The 17,088-nt window shown below is 38.5% G+C and overlaps 3 protein-coding genes across 3 annotated transcripts; 2 read left to right on the top strand and 1 right to left on the bottom strand.

Annotated features, from left to right (window-relative positions):
- Positions 1-2,405: 2,405 nt before the first annotated feature.
- LOC116205980 (binding partner of ACD11 1) lies at positions 2,406-6,153 on the bottom strand. Its single transcript, XM_031538696.1, has 8 exons — positions 5,994-6,153; positions 5,744-5,850; positions 5,320-5,395; positions 4,441-4,512; positions 4,276-4,359; positions 3,353-3,693; positions 2,932-3,055; positions 2,406-2,812 (listed from the first exon to the last, which is right to left on the bottom strand). Exons 1-8 carry the CDS (start codon positions 5,997-5,999, stop codon positions 2,792-2,794), a joined length of 831 nt encoding a protein of 276 aa, XP_031394556.1. The 5' UTR covers positions 6,000-6,153; the 3' UTR covers positions 2,406-2,791.
- Positions 6,154-10,885: 4,732 nt separating this feature from the next.
- On the top strand, positions 10,886-13,581 carry LOC116202275 (probable plastid-lipid-associated protein 8, chloroplastic). Its single transcript, XM_031533769.1, has 4 exons — positions 10,886-11,126; positions 12,322-12,445; positions 12,562-12,741; positions 13,155-13,581. The coding sequence occupies exons 1-4, from the start codon at positions 10,911-10,913 to the stop codon at positions 13,340-13,342; spliced, it is 708 nt and encodes a 235-aa protein (XP_031389629.1). The 5' UTR covers positions 10,886-10,910; the 3' UTR covers positions 13,343-13,581.
- Positions 13,582-14,983: 1,402 nt separating this feature from the next.
- Positions 14,984-16,983, top strand: LOC116202732 (annexin A13-like). Its single transcript, XM_031534339.1, has 4 exons — positions 14,984-15,574; positions 15,785-16,009; positions 16,209-16,298; positions 16,519-16,983. Exons 1-4 carry the CDS (start codon positions 15,110-15,112, stop codon positions 16,750-16,752), a joined length of 1,014 nt encoding a protein of 337 aa, XP_031390199.1. The 5' UTR covers positions 14,984-15,109; the 3' UTR covers positions 16,753-16,983.
- Positions 16,984-17,088: the final 105 nt, after the last annotated feature.

The following is a 17,088-nucleotide window of genomic DNA, read 5'->3' as shown; positions in this document are numbered from 1 at the left end:
CCACTGGCCCCCGGATCGCCACGTGGCGGCGCGGCATGCTACTCTGTTCTTCGGGAAGATCTAAGACAAGGAGGCCCTATTTTATGTCGTCTTTTTCCGATTTTTAATTATTAATTTATTTATTAAAAGAATTTGCCCTTTTTCATTTTTTTAATTTAATTAGCCCATCTAGATGATGATAAATATTTAAATGGATGGATTACAAAGATGCCCCAACAGTGACAATCCGCGAATGAATTTTCCCTCACGGTCCAAGCACAAAATACATACATAACGTGTTTTAACTCTTGTTATGCAAGACTTTGTGTTAATTTCACCATACAACATGATATTTTAAAATTTTTCACAACGTAGCACATATCAACATAATTTTATCAAATTACACGATATTTTGAAATTTTTTCATGCCATAGCACAAAACGCAATAATTTCATCTTATGGAACAAAATTTCAAAACATTTTCATGGCATAGCTCGATATTAGTTTTCCATCAATGACCTAACGGAGATCTGACGTGACCGTATATGATTGGGATGAACAAGAGTGGGCCAATAACGTTGGCCACATCAGATCTCCGTTAGGTCATTGAAGAAAAACTAATGCCGTGCTATGCTATGAAAACTTTTTAAAATTTTATATCGTACGATGAAATTATTGCGTTTCATGCTATACCGTGAAAAAATTCAAAATATCGTGATTTGATGAAATTATGACGATATATATTATATGGTGAAAATTTTCAAAATATCATGTACGGTAAAATTAATCCCGTTAATTTGGTTTTATACTTGGCCAGTGATTGAAAATTCAACTAGGAACAAAAAAATTTCATGATCTTTAAATGTATATCCTTGATTTGATCCTAGCTCGCCATGTATTTCAGGAAAGATAAATAAACCCGAACAAATGAGAGGATAGTCGGTGCAACCCGAAGTAGTGGATCATATGTTTTACTTGTCATAAGAGATTCAAAATATATATTATATAATAGAGAGATTTTCTTCATGACCCAGATCTGGCAGGTGTTAGAACTTGGACATAACTAACGTCACTAAAATTGGTTTTTTGGGCTAATTAAGGAAGTTTGGCGCATAAAATGTTAGGAGGGCAAGGGAAGGTGAAAGGACAGACCTACCATATGAAAATGAATTTAATTTCTAATTTATAAAGACACATTTTTTACTTTTTCTTTTTTGCAACTAATTTTCACAATGAAATATTTCATTTTGAGATGGGAAGTAGGTGATGGTTGAGAAAATGGAGTTTGACCATCCTATTGTCATCAAATTGACAAAGAAATATTAAAAGTACTATAATTTTATCAAAATGAATTGATTCAAATAATTCGGCGTTTGTTCCGCTTAAATAAAGTTTCGAGTATTTGTGAATGTAACAAATCCTAAGAGAACTTTACCCCTTAGTAAGTCGATCCGGCTCAACTGAATTAGTCGAGGCCTAATTAGACTTCTAAATATTATGGTTCACACTCATAAATATATATATATATATATAGACTTTTTTATTTTTATTTTTTCATTTTTCGTGTCGTTTCTTTGTCAGCATCCAACTTTCAACTTCCACACCATCAGGAAAGAGAGATCCGTTAACAAGGAACCCATAACACTATTCGTTCAGAATCAGACTAGAAATATAAAAGAATATACCGCGAATTTTCCAAGAGAGTCCATCTAATAGTTTTGACATGAAATGAACCGGAAAAGAAAGCTGTGATCGACTGAATTTGTATGATAAGTTTGGATCGGCCCGAAATCGATAAAGAACGTCGTGAAAGAAAACCCCGTTTCAGATGGGTTGGCCAAGAAATCGAAGGCACGCCATGAAGTCTGATCTTTTGAATTGTCATTAGCAGTTGCCGAACGTAAAAGCCAAGGATCATGCTCGGCATGGCAATGGCATTAACTTTGGGCAGACAAGTCCACAGAAAACTGCTCTGACATTTTCAACCAAAAACACTGCCAAATCTTGTCTTCGTAATATTATATTTTTTGTCAATAACTTAGTGCCAGTCGAGGAGCTGTCATTGCTTCCATCAGTGAAGGATCAAATAGTTTAATATCGCCATAGAACGGCCATAAGTGGTAAAACAAATGGAGCAATTAGCTTGTGGTGACAAGAGAATCACATGGAAGATGTCTCGAGGTGGATGATGCGTGCCTACTACCTCGTAGGCACAGGCTGTATTCACAGCTTGTCAACTTCTTGTGAAAGAATCATTGGCATGTGAATTGGGCGATGGCAGAAAGTATGATTCGGGATCTCGGCCTTTACACAGTTAATTCACCCTGACCGAACTCACCCAGATGGAAGTCATGTCGCACAATGACATTGAATAAGATGAATGTAATGCTGTATGTAAGAAGAGGCTAATGCGATAAAGCTCAATCTCATCCTAACTTTCCGGGGTCATAATTATATGAGATGATAGTCATTACACGAAAGCAGTCGACATACAAAGAGGCAAAAATCATCATGGGTTTTCTTCTTTTTCACTCATTGAAAGATCTTGAAGTTGCAACTATTACAAGAGGAAAACCTTGCGAGTCGCGAGATCCAGACCCCGCAGACGAAAGAATACAAAATGGGTAAAATAAAATCGACCCTAATTGCACAACTAATCAGTCCATCAAACTGAAATGGGAATACAGAACAACCCTAAAACCTGAGCATGGTAGCTCCAGATCCCATTTACATATCTTCATATTGGTAAGCCGAAGAATGTGCTGACCAAGCAACTTCTTTGCCGAAGATCTTGACAGGGTGGTTTCAGCGTTTACGCAGCAATTGGTGCATCCTGCACTCATGGACCAGGACAGCGATCAGAAGGGAATCAACTATCTCTCCCCAAGGTCAGGGAAGTCAACCAAGAAGGAGAAACTACTGACAGGCAATTAGAAGTTATTTAGGAACTACCTTTGCGGTCAAATTCGAAACAGCGAGATGGAACTTTTCCCGAGTTGTTGTTCTTGCAGCTTGGCCGGCCTTCGACACTTTACTGAAAGCACCGTTTAACCAAGCAGTGCCTGCAGTCACATACCTGGGCATTCCGAGTTCAGAATATGAGGTAGGTTGATTGTCATATACAACACCATTCCAGTTTCATCAAACTCTTTAGCATTGAGAAAGGCGTGATTCAAGATAATTAACTTGGGGGGAAATTTATAACCAGATCAATCTATTCTCACATCCAAGAGATTGACAGAAGTAGCCCCAAGCTCCTGTGCTCCATTAAGATAATAACTCCGAGAATTTACCGGTTCAAAGCAGAAAATCAATGTGCCTAATAACGCCATTGTAACTGTAAAATATTCCTGTGAGAGATGGAGTCCAATACCTGCTTGTTTTTACAGCAGAACCTGTGTCATTTATCTTCCTCTCCGCTGCGAATATTGCTGCCATCGTCTTGTCTGACACATGTAGTCTTTGATCAACAGACTTCACTTTTTCATTAACCACAGATATGCCGACAGTCAATTTCTCAGTAAGCCCAACTCTCCGGTCAAATGAGATAACCTTGGCTGATGCAGTAGCAGTCAATCTATGCTTCTCATCAAATGCCTTGGCCTTGTTCACTGCATCCTGCCTAATAGCAGAGCCTTTCGCCAATACACTAACAACAACATCTTGGGCACGATTTACGTACAATCTACCACTGCCAGGTGAGCGGCTTTTAACCTACAGATGTAGATAGACTACATTATCTTAAACACTAAGGACAGTAAAACTTCAAATGCAATTTATATAGATAGATCTAGCCATCTTGTCATGCCAAGCATTTCTAAGCATCCAATCCCATCTCAACTGCCAGCATGCAGACAGATAGTACATGCAGTAGGTTTTTGCTAAACAATAAATTACAAGTCATGCCTTTCATTCAATGATTTCAAGCGTTTTTACTAAATAAAAATATTAACCCTGGAAAAATAAAAGAATCAGCAAGGTGTTCCCTCATGGTTATATTCTTCATGTGGCCTTAGAGCTAGATTTCAAGTGTCTAAACCAGCTCATTTGCCAACTATTTAACTCAATTGAGTTAGATGTGATTCAGCAAATAGCGATTATAAACCTCCTTCCGATAAGATTAAGATTTTTATGACACTTTAAAGTGGTCATTTTGAATGCTTTCATAAATGGATATCTTCTAAACAGTCAAAAGAAGTTGTCCTCACAAGCTTAAAACTGCATTTCAAACAGGCATATTCCCTGCATATAAGCGTTCATCTAGTTTCCCTGTAGCTGAAGTTAAGTGAGACTTACACTGGCATCTTCAGCTACCTCGACATTTGTTCCAAGGTTTTCTGCTGGAGTAATTGATAGGGCACTTTCTACCATCCTGACTTCCTGCATTCAGTGCATTTAAAAATAAGAATACTTCCCAAAAGTCATAACCCTAAGTTACGCAAAGCTGGTTAAAGACCTTACTTGCATCTCATGATTTGGCTCATAGTTTTCTGCTGGAGTTATAGTCACAATGTGATCAACTATTGTTGCACCCTGCAAGTCAAAAGGGACAGACTTCAGCTTTAGGGTCAAGCACCAAGTCCAAAAGGCCTTCAGGTAACAGACAGGAGGTGATTTGTTTCAAGGGCTACAATCTTATGAACTTTCAGTTGATTACTTCTGGCACAGACCACACCCACCCAAAAAATTGATGAGGTTAAGTATTGTGTTCCAAGGACTTGAAAAAAAAATGGCGTTTCATCAAAAAAATGGCGTTTCATCCAAATCCTTATGAATCACAGTCCCGAGAAATTAAGGAATGAATGAAATTTTAAGGATGAGATGATTCTCAAATGATGCAAGACTAGCATAGACAAAATAAAAACATATAATACAAGATCAGAGACTAGAGACATATTTAATGTTTTATAAACACTAAGGCATATTGTGAGGATTCTGATAAGTAGTAGCTGAATGAGTTGTAAAGTGAAGATGACAATGGCTGTTTCCCACCTTGCAAAGATGATTTTTAAAAATTAAATCATAAAAGACATTGGATGACAGGGTAACACCCTTTTGACCATCATAATCTCAGAAACCAAACCAACGATTGGCATTGACATAATGAGTCACCTAATCCGAAATAATAATAAAACCTGTCTAATATATTAAAAAAACAAAGAATCCATTCACTATACTCCAACAAATTACTTTGCTTTTGAAAGGGAAAGCATAGCAGCATCTTAAGTTGCTTGAAATTGAGGAAATTTGAACTTGAAGTCAAGAGACGAGATCAACATGTGCAAACTAATTCAGAGCAGCAACTGGCAAGCAACGAGCAAGGCTGGCAATCCAATATACCGATAACAACAGTGCAATTTCCAGAGCTTTCGGGTCTTTAAAAGTGACAAATGCAGTCCGCAGCTCCCCAGCTTCACTGCACCCAAAGGAAAACCTTGTTAGAATTTATCCCTCTGTTCTACCCCTCCAAAGAATAAAATGAAGCTCTGGGTAACTTCAGTATCCTATTCTCCTAAGCATTCCCGAGTTCCGGAACTTCATTAAACATCGAATACCGACTCAAAGCAGAAGTTCGAAGATCATGAGTTCCTAACTCACGCCAAAAAAACTAGCATGATGTGCACAATAGTGCATAGTCAATGAATATCACCCAAAATTCCTTTACTTGAGCAGCATGAACTACTCAATGAGATCATATACAACTGAACGTCCATCGGGGAGGTTAAGTAAACACACATCACGGTTGTTCCGACTATATGCGTACCTTAGGATCTCGACGTGTTCAATCTCGCCGGAGAAGGAGAAGAACTCGTGAATCTCCCTCTCAGTAGCTAGATCTGAAAGCTGCCTCACTTGGACCGTTCTCGTCTCCTGAAACGAAGCCCGAATTGAACCCGAAAAGAGCACACGGGGATCAGCACACACAGCTCAAACGCTCGCAGCAGCAATAATGACGCAACCAGCAGCAGCAGCAGCAGCTAAGGTAGAACAAGACGAGAGCTTGAGAACTTCACCTGCATTTCGTCGGCTCGGAATGCGATCCACCAACCCCGAGGAGAGCTCAACAGCAGAGCACAGCCAAGCTCCCACCCAACCTGACCCGACCTCAGAGCTCTGTGAGAGAGAGAGAGAGAGAGAGGGAGAAGAAAAGAATGTGCAGACAGGAGAATGTAGGGAGACTTGTAAAGCGCGAGGTTACATAAATGCCCCCGGAATCTCCGGATATTGCGGCTCGGACCGGAAGGATCTTCAAATGACGGTTTTGCCCCTGCCGGGAAAGTTCTGAGCGCAAGGATTTTCTTGGCCAGAGTCGGCAAATGATTAAAAGGATCCAACCGAGCGGTTGGTAATGTAAAAATGCCTCATCATATTTTCTCCGTCTTACCTTTTCAAGCATGGCTGGTGACGTCAGACTTGGCCTGATCAGAAGTGATCATTCATGACCAAAATGAGACAGCACACGCGTAAAGTTTATACATGTGTTTGGTAACGGAATAAAATTTGATTTAGTTTGATTTTATGAGATGAAAATAATAGTTAGGAAAAGTATGTGAGAGAATTTATAATTAAATTGATAATAAATTGTATAGTTGAATTGAGAAAAAAGTAATGAATAGTTGAGAGAATTCGGTATTAAAAAATTAATTGTAATAATATATAAGAAGAAGTACGAGAGAATTTATTATTAAATTGAAGGGAAAGATAAAAAAAAATAATGATTGTATTGAATTGAATAAAAAGTAAAATTAAATTAAATTAAATTAGACTTTGTTACCAAATAAAGTAATAATTCTTAAATTTATCAATTTCAAAAATAATCTTAAATGATCATATCTAGTAATGATAGAGTAAGCAAGGATCAATACAATTTTTTCATTGCATGAATTGAACCATCACTCATACACAGGGATGGATCGTGGAAGTCTGAGGAGGATAGTTTGTAAGTTTTGAAGTTCTAAATAAATTTATAATATTTTTAGATTTTGATGAAATCCTATATTTATGTATGTATTTTAATTAAAAAGAAGCATCTTCCTAATGGTTTCCTCAACGGTCTCACTCCCTCCACTTTAATTTTGGGTCTATCCTTGCTCCTATGTCAATAAGTACTCATCTATTGCAATTTTGTTGGCACTTTAGAGTATAGTTTAGCAATTAATACGCCGGATCATAGTTCTCTAGGAAATAGGTTGGGCATAATAAATACATGGAAAGTAGTAGTGATCCTTTACTTTAGGTTTGTTGTACCTTCCAAATATAATTCTTGAACAATCAAGTGCTAAAATAACACCATCATAAAATTTTTACATGACGTATATAGTCAAGTTCTTTCTCAATTTTATTTTCAAAAACATTAATTATGCTCCAAAGTTAATCACCACTTAACCATCGACATGATTCAACATCAATTTGAGTTATCAGTAGGCAAACTTAACTGGCAATGCATAGGTTCAAAACTCGTTAGAATCACCTCATGGTTAAGATCATGTCAACGCACAAAAGAAATCAATAGGCGCATGTGTTTTTATCTAAAAATTTAATCGCTGATTTTTTTATGTGCTTATATTCTTTTTTATCAATATATTTAGAATACCCGTTAACTAAACCATTTAATCTTTTGCATTGAAATTAAAATGATCTCTAATCTCTTCAACCAAAATGAGAAAAAATGTCAATGGCAAATAAAAAAGACGGGCCAAAATGTAATGATATAAATTAAAGAGCTATATATACATTTTTATACAGGGCAAGCGTGCGAAAGACTTGATTTCTCCTTCGTCTTCTTTCGTTCATTGATCCAAAGACTTGGACCATATAATGATCATGATCCATGAATAAATGCACCACCACATATAAATATCCTAATGAAGGGGCAAAATAGTCACACCAACTCATTCAAGCATTATTATACTGTATTACATATATATATATATATACATATATCATCAATATTAATATTATAATAAAAAACTATAATAATAACAGAGTGAAGAAGGATTGAAAAGCAGCCAATTATTTGAATAGGAAGTCATGCTTTGATACCTTTCCGAGTCAAAGACGCGACCTTCAAGCGCCGAATTGGACCTTTAATCTAATTAATTTATTATAAAACTCATGTTATTTTAATCTGGAACATGATGAATCACAATTCTTTATCGTGATGAATTCTTGTCCCTCTTTTCTCTAAATCGATATATATATACGACGTCGCGGTTCCTCGATCCGAATCTTTATGCTATTACTTGTCCCATGCTGAATAAAACTAGCCGAATCATCTATCGTTGCACAGATAATTGAATTAGGGTCTTTTATACCCCTTTTCCTTTGTGCAGACTGTTAGTAGATGATATAAACAGCGTAGATGTAGAGATGTGGTGTTGTACACATGATATATCCTTATTGATGACAATGATTGAATGACCACTAAAGGAGAAATTGTTTTTGGCAGAAAAAAAGTGGACATAATTTATTTTCTTCAACGATAATGATACAATGAGAATAGCAATCTATTCAGAAAATCCAAATCTAAAGAAACTATTTCCATGACAGGATTTTTTTTTTAAGAAATAAAAAAATTTTAAGTTTGATTCTCACTAGTTGGGTTACATTTTTCCTCTTTGTTTCCTTTTGCTCTTTGTAAATGAAAAGAAAATTTGATAGATTCGTGCAATGGTAGTTTGAAGTTGGTCACCATTGTCTCAATCGAGGCTAACAATGATTCCACCAGGTCGTTTCGAATATATATCTCGAAGTGGGCAAGAGAAAATATGTAACGGCTTGTGTTAGATCCCCATCCTCACTTAGCAACCCATTCAACGACAGGGATATCCAAAAATATATACCATATTCATATGGAACATAAGTTTCATCTCTAGTGGATATTCAATACAATGTGGATTCATACTAGCCCAACTTCAGTTGCTGAGTAAGGCACACTAGCGCAATTGAGTCGAGCCCTAGTCGACAGCGTAGCAAGGTCAACCCAAGACCTGTGATAGGTTCGTGGGTGGTCATGAGCGTAGCTTAGGCCACATTTGCTCCGAGCTTGTGTGGGTGGTCCTCATAAACCTAGCTCATTAGCTCACATTGGTGCTGACCGAGCTCGTGGGTGGTCGAGTCAATACGCTAAGAGCTTGATCAATTCAACCTAAGGTTGTGTTTGATAACACCAATTAAGTGCTAAAATTAAATTTTTAGTACTTAATTGCATTCAGTTTGTTTGATAAACATTAAAATGAAGACTTAATAGATTTAAGTCAAAAAGGCACTTAATGATTAAGGCAATACTTATTAAATTAAGTGCTTAAAAATTAAGCACTTAATTAGTTAAACAAAGAAATGCATAGGAAGAGAGTATGAATAATAAGGGTGAATAAATATTTTGTGATGGGTAAATAGCACAAATAAGTGAAAAATAATTTATTTTATTAAGTCGAAATTTTTTATGTACTCATCAAGTGGATTCTAATTCAATCATTAAGTAGATAAAACCATTATTTTTTTATCTTTCTCTTTCTCTCACATTCATTTTTCAAAATAACTAACTTGTAGTTAACTTTTAAACACTTATTTAATTAAGTTGTAAACAAACGCAACAAGTGGAAACCTACTTAATGATTTAATTAATTTTTCACTTAATTCGCTCAACATGGGGCATTTATTCTTTTATTACAGTGACGCCCCTAAACTTTTACAATTTTACAAATCAATCCATTTCGAACCAGAGGCAAAAGGGGAGAAGAGAGAGGAAAGGGTGACTGAGGGAGAGGAGGACCACTATCGCCCTCAATTGTCGCTCTCTCTCTCTTCGATTTTTGAAGAGAGAGCAGCGATTCACAGCAATGGTGGCTTCGATTCCGGCCGTTACCGCCCAGGTGAGATCGTTGGCAACCCTTGACATCAATCTAAACCTTGATTAGGCGATGGTGGCTGGAATCGAGGCGTTCTCTGCCCTTCACCCCCTTCTCCATCAAATCCTGATTTGACACTTTTTAAAAAAAAATTCAATTTTTTTATTTACTGAAATTAAAATAAAAATAATATTAATGTAAAAAGGCAAAAGTTTGAAAAGGAGAAGTTTTGTGGCAGAAATAAAAAAAAAATCCTCAAGGTTTTTATGTTGTATTTGATTTTAGAGTTAAGTAGAGTTGAATTTTGATTTTAATTGAGTTGTAATGATTGTGTTGTTGAATTATGAGAAAAAATATGAAAAAGTGATGACTAGTTAAGAGAAAATAATGATTGTGTTATTGAATTTTGGAAAAAAGTAATGAATAGTTAAGAGAAAGTAATGATTAGTTGAAAGAAAGTAATGATTTTGTTGTTGAATTGTGAAAAAAAGTAATGAATAGTCAAAAGAAAAGAATAATTGTGTTGTTGAATTGAAGATAAGTGGAGTTAAGTGGAGTAAAGTTAAAATTAAAATTAAAATTTGTTTGTAAAATCAAACAAACCGACAGTATTTGAATTTTTTTTCCTTCACCAAAAAAGATCAATTTATTTTGTTAAACACTTATTTTATTAAGGTGCTTAAAATTTCAATACTCAAAATAAGTGCTGAAATTTAAATCTAAACAAAACAACCTGAGACTGTCTTATGGCTTATTACTTTAACTTGGGACAAGTCCTGGGAGCGGCCGGAGGCGGCTGAGGTAGAGCCACCTTGGCTCGATTCTTGCGGCTGGAACTATGGACTAATTTTAAGGTATGAGAAAGATCTGTGGTCACTTTAGTTCCTTGGAAATGTTTTGGGAACAATTCCAATTTCGAAAACCAATATCTGACGTGGCTCTGTGGGATAATTCAAGAACGACACTTGAACACGTGGCACCATCTCAACCTATCGACAAACATGTGTTGGTCCCACTTCAATCCCGACAGCCTCCCACTTCATGTCCCTCCACAATGCTCAGTGGCAGTAGTAGCTGCAGATGGCCTCCGTCGCCTCTACCGCCGTGTTCTCCCCCGCCGTTAGCAGCCCGAAATGGCGCAGCTCAAAACCGCAGCGGAGCCTCGCCAACTTCCGGGCAAAGCCCGTGAATCTTCCGTGCCGCCGTCCCAGTTTGAGGGTTTGCGCCTCTGTCTCAGCCCCGAGCACGGAGCTGCGGACTGGCCCTGATGATCTTGTCGCTTCGATTCTCTCCAAGGTACGGTACTTCATCGGCTTTGACCCACTTAGTTGATGTCTCTGTTCAGGAAGATTTTCCGACGTTGTCAGCTGTCCGCTAAACTGAGCTTTGTCTGTTGTTCTTAACGGTGAATTCAGAGCTTGTGATAATGATCACTTTGCCTCTTGGGTTAGTATGGTTCAGCAGTGTTATGTCTCCAGGTTGGGATCTAATCATAGGATTTTGTTAGAGATCTTGCTATTTTATCATTCAGCTCCGCGCATTATCACGGGCGAGCAAAGAATAATATACAACACGAGTTCGTCGTGGCTTGATTAAATGGGAGGCAAATGCACTGGTAGACTGAACAGGGCTTCTACACCCTCAAAAAAAAAAAAAAACTGGAGTAGACCGTGGCGAATTTACTTAATCCGGTTGAGCTTGTTAGATAAAGATGTGGATTATTGTTTATTATTTAACGGTGTAAACGGTAAGACTTGGAGAAATAGCTTCATTTCACTTTGGCTATGTAAGAGTGAGATCTTTGTAACACCTGCTTGAACAAATGCTTGCGCAATATCTTGATACGGGAATCTGTGGTGTTCTGGTCTTAGCATTCCCAGATGATACGGTTTGAAATCTCATTGCCATCATTGCAAGCTGAAATGGTAAGGGTTTACCGTGCTAGGTGAGGCCATAGGAAGAGCATGAGCTTAATGTAGAGCGATACTGATTAGTGTCCGGGGGTGGCATACCTTATTCCATTTACCGATACCTTCACATTCTGAAGAGAGGTTCTGTGGAGTTCTTGTGAATATCTGATTTAGGCCAGGTTCCAATGTCATCCTTGGTTTGAACGGTGTCCTAAGAGTTGCTTCACTTCGGGAGTGGTTTCTGGAGCTAAATGGGGTCTGTCATCTCATCAAGGTAGATGAGTGTACTGAATTGCACAATGGATAGAGGGCATTTCCTGGATTCGAATCGGTTCAGAGAAAGTTCCAGTTTATCATTACTAGGTTCATCTAATCATCCCTGATTTTCAGATCTTAAAATCAATACCTCTTGTACTGGCTGGTTCTAGTGTCGATCTGTTTGTAAGGCCCACATCTGATTATCTGTACGCTGATTCCATAAGTTTCTTACGCATACAGCTAAACACTTACTTAAAGTGATTACTTAATTAACTGTTAGCTCCAAATTTTTAAAAATGACAGCTGATAGTTATAAATTGCAGGTATTGGAAACAGATGGAGGAGTTTCATTGAAACCGAAAGAACACCAGGAGGTGGCTGAAGTTGCTTCAGAGTTGCAGAAATATTGCATCAGTGAACCGGTGAAATCCCCTCTCATATTTGGAGGTAAAGCCTACTTAATGTCATCCTCTTTGGTCTTATCATCTAAGGCAATTACAATCCCGTGGATCATCTTTACTGAATTCACATGACCAAATTCGACTCAATTAATGGGTTGGCAGATTGGGATGTCGTGTACTGTTCGAGACCTACGTCCCCTGGAGGTGGTTACAGGAGTGCTGTCGGTCGCCTCTTCTTTCAGACGAAGGAAATGGTTCAGGCCCTTGAAGCTCCCGATATCGTGAGGAACAAGGTCTCCTTCTCTCTTCTCGGATTCCTTGATGGGGAGGTCTCCTTGAAAGGTAGGCTCCCTAGCCTCACAGAACCACTGTGATAATATACTCTCTTTATTGTCAACTTACATGATACAACTCATAGACCGGGAGTTATCATAATTTATTTTTCGATCTGGATGCAAAGACTGCGATAATTTATGGTCATGTAATCTATCTTTCTATAGACACTAGATCACCCAAAACAGAGCTCTAAAAAGAAGCTTGAAAAAGGTAAATTGTTAGGTCACATTCCGTCTCATGTAATCTTGACGTGGCGCTGCACTCGGACACGGGCCATGTCAGCAGAAAAGGAAAATTATATAATACACAATTCCTTTTCATACTGTTTAAAGTTTTGGCTACAAACTAATTTCTATCCATAAAGTAATGTTCCTGCTGCAAGCAACGTTCTGCAATTACACCGAAATTAATGGATTCAGGGAAGTTGAAGGCCCTTGATTATGAATGGATTCAAGTAATCTTCGAGGCCCCTCAGCTGCAATTAGGAGGACTTGAGTTCAGTTATGGCGGGCAGAGTGAAGTGAAATTGCAGATAATGTACATTGACGAGAAGATCAGACTGGGAAAGGGCAACCGAGGCTCGCTGTTTGTGTTCCGGAGACGATAAGACCGCGTTTAGTGCTGGAACGGAACGAATTCGAGCTGTGAGAGTCTCATTGAGGACGCCCGAACTGATTATGCTTCATTTTAGTTTCCCGGGATGCAATGTGGAGTAGTAAAATGGGTGAGATATATATCAAACGTCATAATTGCACATGTAATCAGGTAATCTGCAATTATACCTGTGGCTGTGGACCTTAATAACAAGTTGTTCGTTAGTTTCTGCTCATCGACTTGACTCGAGTATATTCACTCTTGCCTCTGGGTAATGTTCTTAGTCCCGAAATGTTATAATTTTCTACTAACCAAATGGGATAAATGCGCGCGTAAATCTGCATTCCATGAGGAAGCCTTGTCAACTAGCCAAAAGAACATGTGGAAAGGAAAAAGAAAAGCAGCATTGTGATGGCGTGTCTTGATAGGGATCGAGCATTACATGACCTTTTTAATTTCATACTAGCTTTTCTATGAAAAATTTCTGGTCTGGAAGAGGTTTCTTCCAAAAGGTTCATAGAATGGTCGCACGGCACAAATGTTGCTGTCAGTGTACGGAATTTTCGTACAGTACAAGAGATTCGAAACTCATTAAAAGTATTTCTTGATTGAAGCAAATTAGAAGTCAAAATGAGAGTATTTCATGATTAGAGCAAATTATAAGTCGAAGATATTGATCTCGCTTTATCTGTCTGAGGTCGTCTCGGTATCTCAACTTTCAGAAAAAAATATAACTAGGAAAAGAAACACCAAAAAGGCAAGAGCTTAACGTGATACATGGTCTAGTAGGAATTCCATTACCAGGATGCTACAAAACAAAATTCACGTGGCAAATGCTCCAACAGTACAGCCTGTTACCATTCACTTTCTGCTCATCATCCCTTAGAAGAAAGCCTCTTGCCCTCTGTTAGGGTTGGCTCCAAATCACCATAACACCCGATAGTAGTTTCAATTCAAGTATTTAATACTTCAGTTTAAGTGTTTAATAGTTTATCTTTTAGTAATCATGATTAGTATAAATATTTATTATTTTTATTTTTCAAATATTTAAGCTGCGTTTGGTTTCATAGTAGGATTTTAAAATTAGATTTTGATTTTGAAAAAATGTGATATAAATGGGGTTCATCCTTTGACTTTGAATGAATTATGTTGTTTTGTTGTAGAAAAAAGTTGTATAAATAGAGCACACTCTTTGACTTTGTATGAATTATTTTGTTTTGTTGTGGGTAGAATTAGGTTAAAGTTGTGATTTTAAAATTATACTCACAAACCAAACAAGGCATTAGTATTTTAGTTCAAACGTCTAGTTTTGGTATAATCACAAATAATAAAAGTACTAAACACTTGGATTGATGTACCAAGTGTGTCACCATAATTCGAAATCATGTTGGAATTCCCCTATAACAATAGTACGTTGCTATTCCCAACTAAGGTAGGAGGAGAATGTGAGCCACACTAGATGCATAAGACTAATGCTATCGCGAATGTAAGTGTTGGACAGATTACGGTCCGTCATCTGAATTTTAATTTGGCTGGTCCTTTCTCTCTACGTGACATGTCCGGAATTTTCTTTCATGAACATCCACAATTACCCATATTAAGATCCATTATAGGAAAAGGTATCAGTGCAACTAATATTGCCTTTCTTGTCGAAAGGCAATACTCATTGGAGGAAACCATTTCCTTGGTCACCAAGCATTACTGAGTCTCAATATATATTTTTCAAAGGAAATACTTCACCCTCCTCAGTTGGCACATTCTCCCTCCTCCTCCTTTTCCTATGCCACCAATGGCCACAAAAATCCTCACCTTCCCGACCCACAACAACTTCGAGAGCGATTGCCGTGAAATCCACGACTCGTTGAGTGGCGGCCTCGGCCACCTCCTCCATGTCCTGGTCCGGCGGAGCCGCCTTGAGATCCTCCAAATCAGGGGTACTTACCGGGAAATGTATGGAGAAGACCTCGCACAGCGGCTCCAGCAGAGTGACAGCAATGCCGTGGAGTTGTACACTGAGGCGAGGAGGGCTCTCATGTTATTCCTGCTTGACCCGTATGAGCGTGATGCGGTTCTGGCCTGCAAGGCGATCAAGCAGGACGAGACGAACTATGGGGTCCTCGTCGAGATTTTCACGGGGCGAAAGTCGAGCCATATCGAACTCATTAAGCGGGCATACCTGGCCAAGTTTCGGAGGCATCTGGACCAAGACATCGTCAATATCGAGCCCCCTCACCCTTTCCAAAGAGTAAGCAAATGATCAAGAATACAGTTTTCTTCTTTTCTTATTTGGCGTGGGCCACAAGTATATTCCCTTTAAAGACCAACTTGTTCTTGTGATCGGGTTTTCATCGACTTCAGTCGATTTGGGAATGAATTCTTGTTGGTTGATTGAGACTGACAGTCTTCGGTGGTGGAATTTATATTATAAATGATTCTGGGTATATGTTGTGTACAGATTCTTGGGGCTCTCGCGACATCTCACAAAGCCCATGAAGTTGATGCGAGCCAACATATTGCCAAGTGCGATGCTCGGAGGCTCTACGAAACGGGGGAGGGCCAGTCTGGAGGAGGAGCGGTCGAGGAGGCGGTCGTGTTGGAGATTCTAAGCAAGAGGAGCATTCTTCAACTGAAGTACACTCTTTCGAGCTATTGGCATATCTATGGACATGACTACTCCGAGGTGATTCTTTTCTCCGAAATATTTCTTAGAAAAGAGAAAATTTGTATCTACAAATATCTCAAAATCCTTTCACCCGCAATCAACTTGGTTCGTTTTCCGTGCTGTTCGAGCAATACATCGCACTCGGCACACGCTGTCTAGTGTTATGTTAGATCCTAATTGATCAAAGGTTTGTTCTTCTTGCTATGTGATATCACAGTCACTGAAGAGGGGAAGCTCGAGTGAATTTGAGGACGCACTCTACATGGTAGTAAAGTGCATCATGAACTCGACTGACTATTTTGCGGAGGTATAACTATGTTTTTCGATTTTCGCGACGTATTCCAAGATAACTAGCCACGCAGAATGCACCAGACCAAATCCGACTTAATATAAGATTTGGCAGTAGTTGTGCAGTTCGTATCCATTCACTCCACGCTCTAACATATCCTGACAGAGGTTCCTTTTCCATTTTTTTCCCTCGGATAGAGGGGTTCTCTAACAAACATCGGATTTATCATTGTCGACAGAAACTGTACCAGTGCATCGAGGGGAAGAGCAGAGACAAGGGAGCCTTAATACGCGTGATGGTGAGCAGGGCCGAGGTCGATCTAAATGCAATTCAAAGCTTTTTTAAGCGAAAATACGGTATCGAGCTGAAGGATTCCATTGCTAAAAGCATCCCCCCAGGGGATTACAGAGAGTTCCTCGTCGCTTTGGCAACGAAACCGACTTCTTCTGCACCAAGTACGGAGCTGGACTGAGAGATCTATAGGACTGATGTTAGTTAACCTTACCTTGCAAAGTTACCTCTGACTGGATTGTACCATGCTTCTGGGCAAACTGCTTTATTTGCAGTTGCTTCAGCTTTTCCAGAAAGGCTTTCGTGAAAGCAAATGTACTCTGCTTAGCTTTTGGAATGGATTCTCGGGTTCGTTCGTCAGGGTCCAATCCACTTATATACCGTGCATAATTCCAAATCGTAATCGGAAAAATATTCTTCGAGCTTGCAAAACCGGTTCAATTCTACTGTCATTTGATATTTGATTGGCAGTGGCTTATATACCATATTTACGTGAAGGTAATACTAGAAATTAAGC

The sequence above is a fragment of the Punica granatum genome, chromosome 4 (assembly GCF_007655135.1).
Source record: "Punica granatum isolate Tunisia-2019 chromosome 4, ASM765513v2, whole genome shotgun sequence".
NCBI lineage: Eukaryota > Viridiplantae > Streptophyta > Magnoliopsida > Myrtales > Lythraceae > Punica > Punica granatum.
The sequence above is the reverse complement of the archived record's forward strand: the minus strand, read 5'-3'. Positions and strand labels throughout refer to the sequence as shown.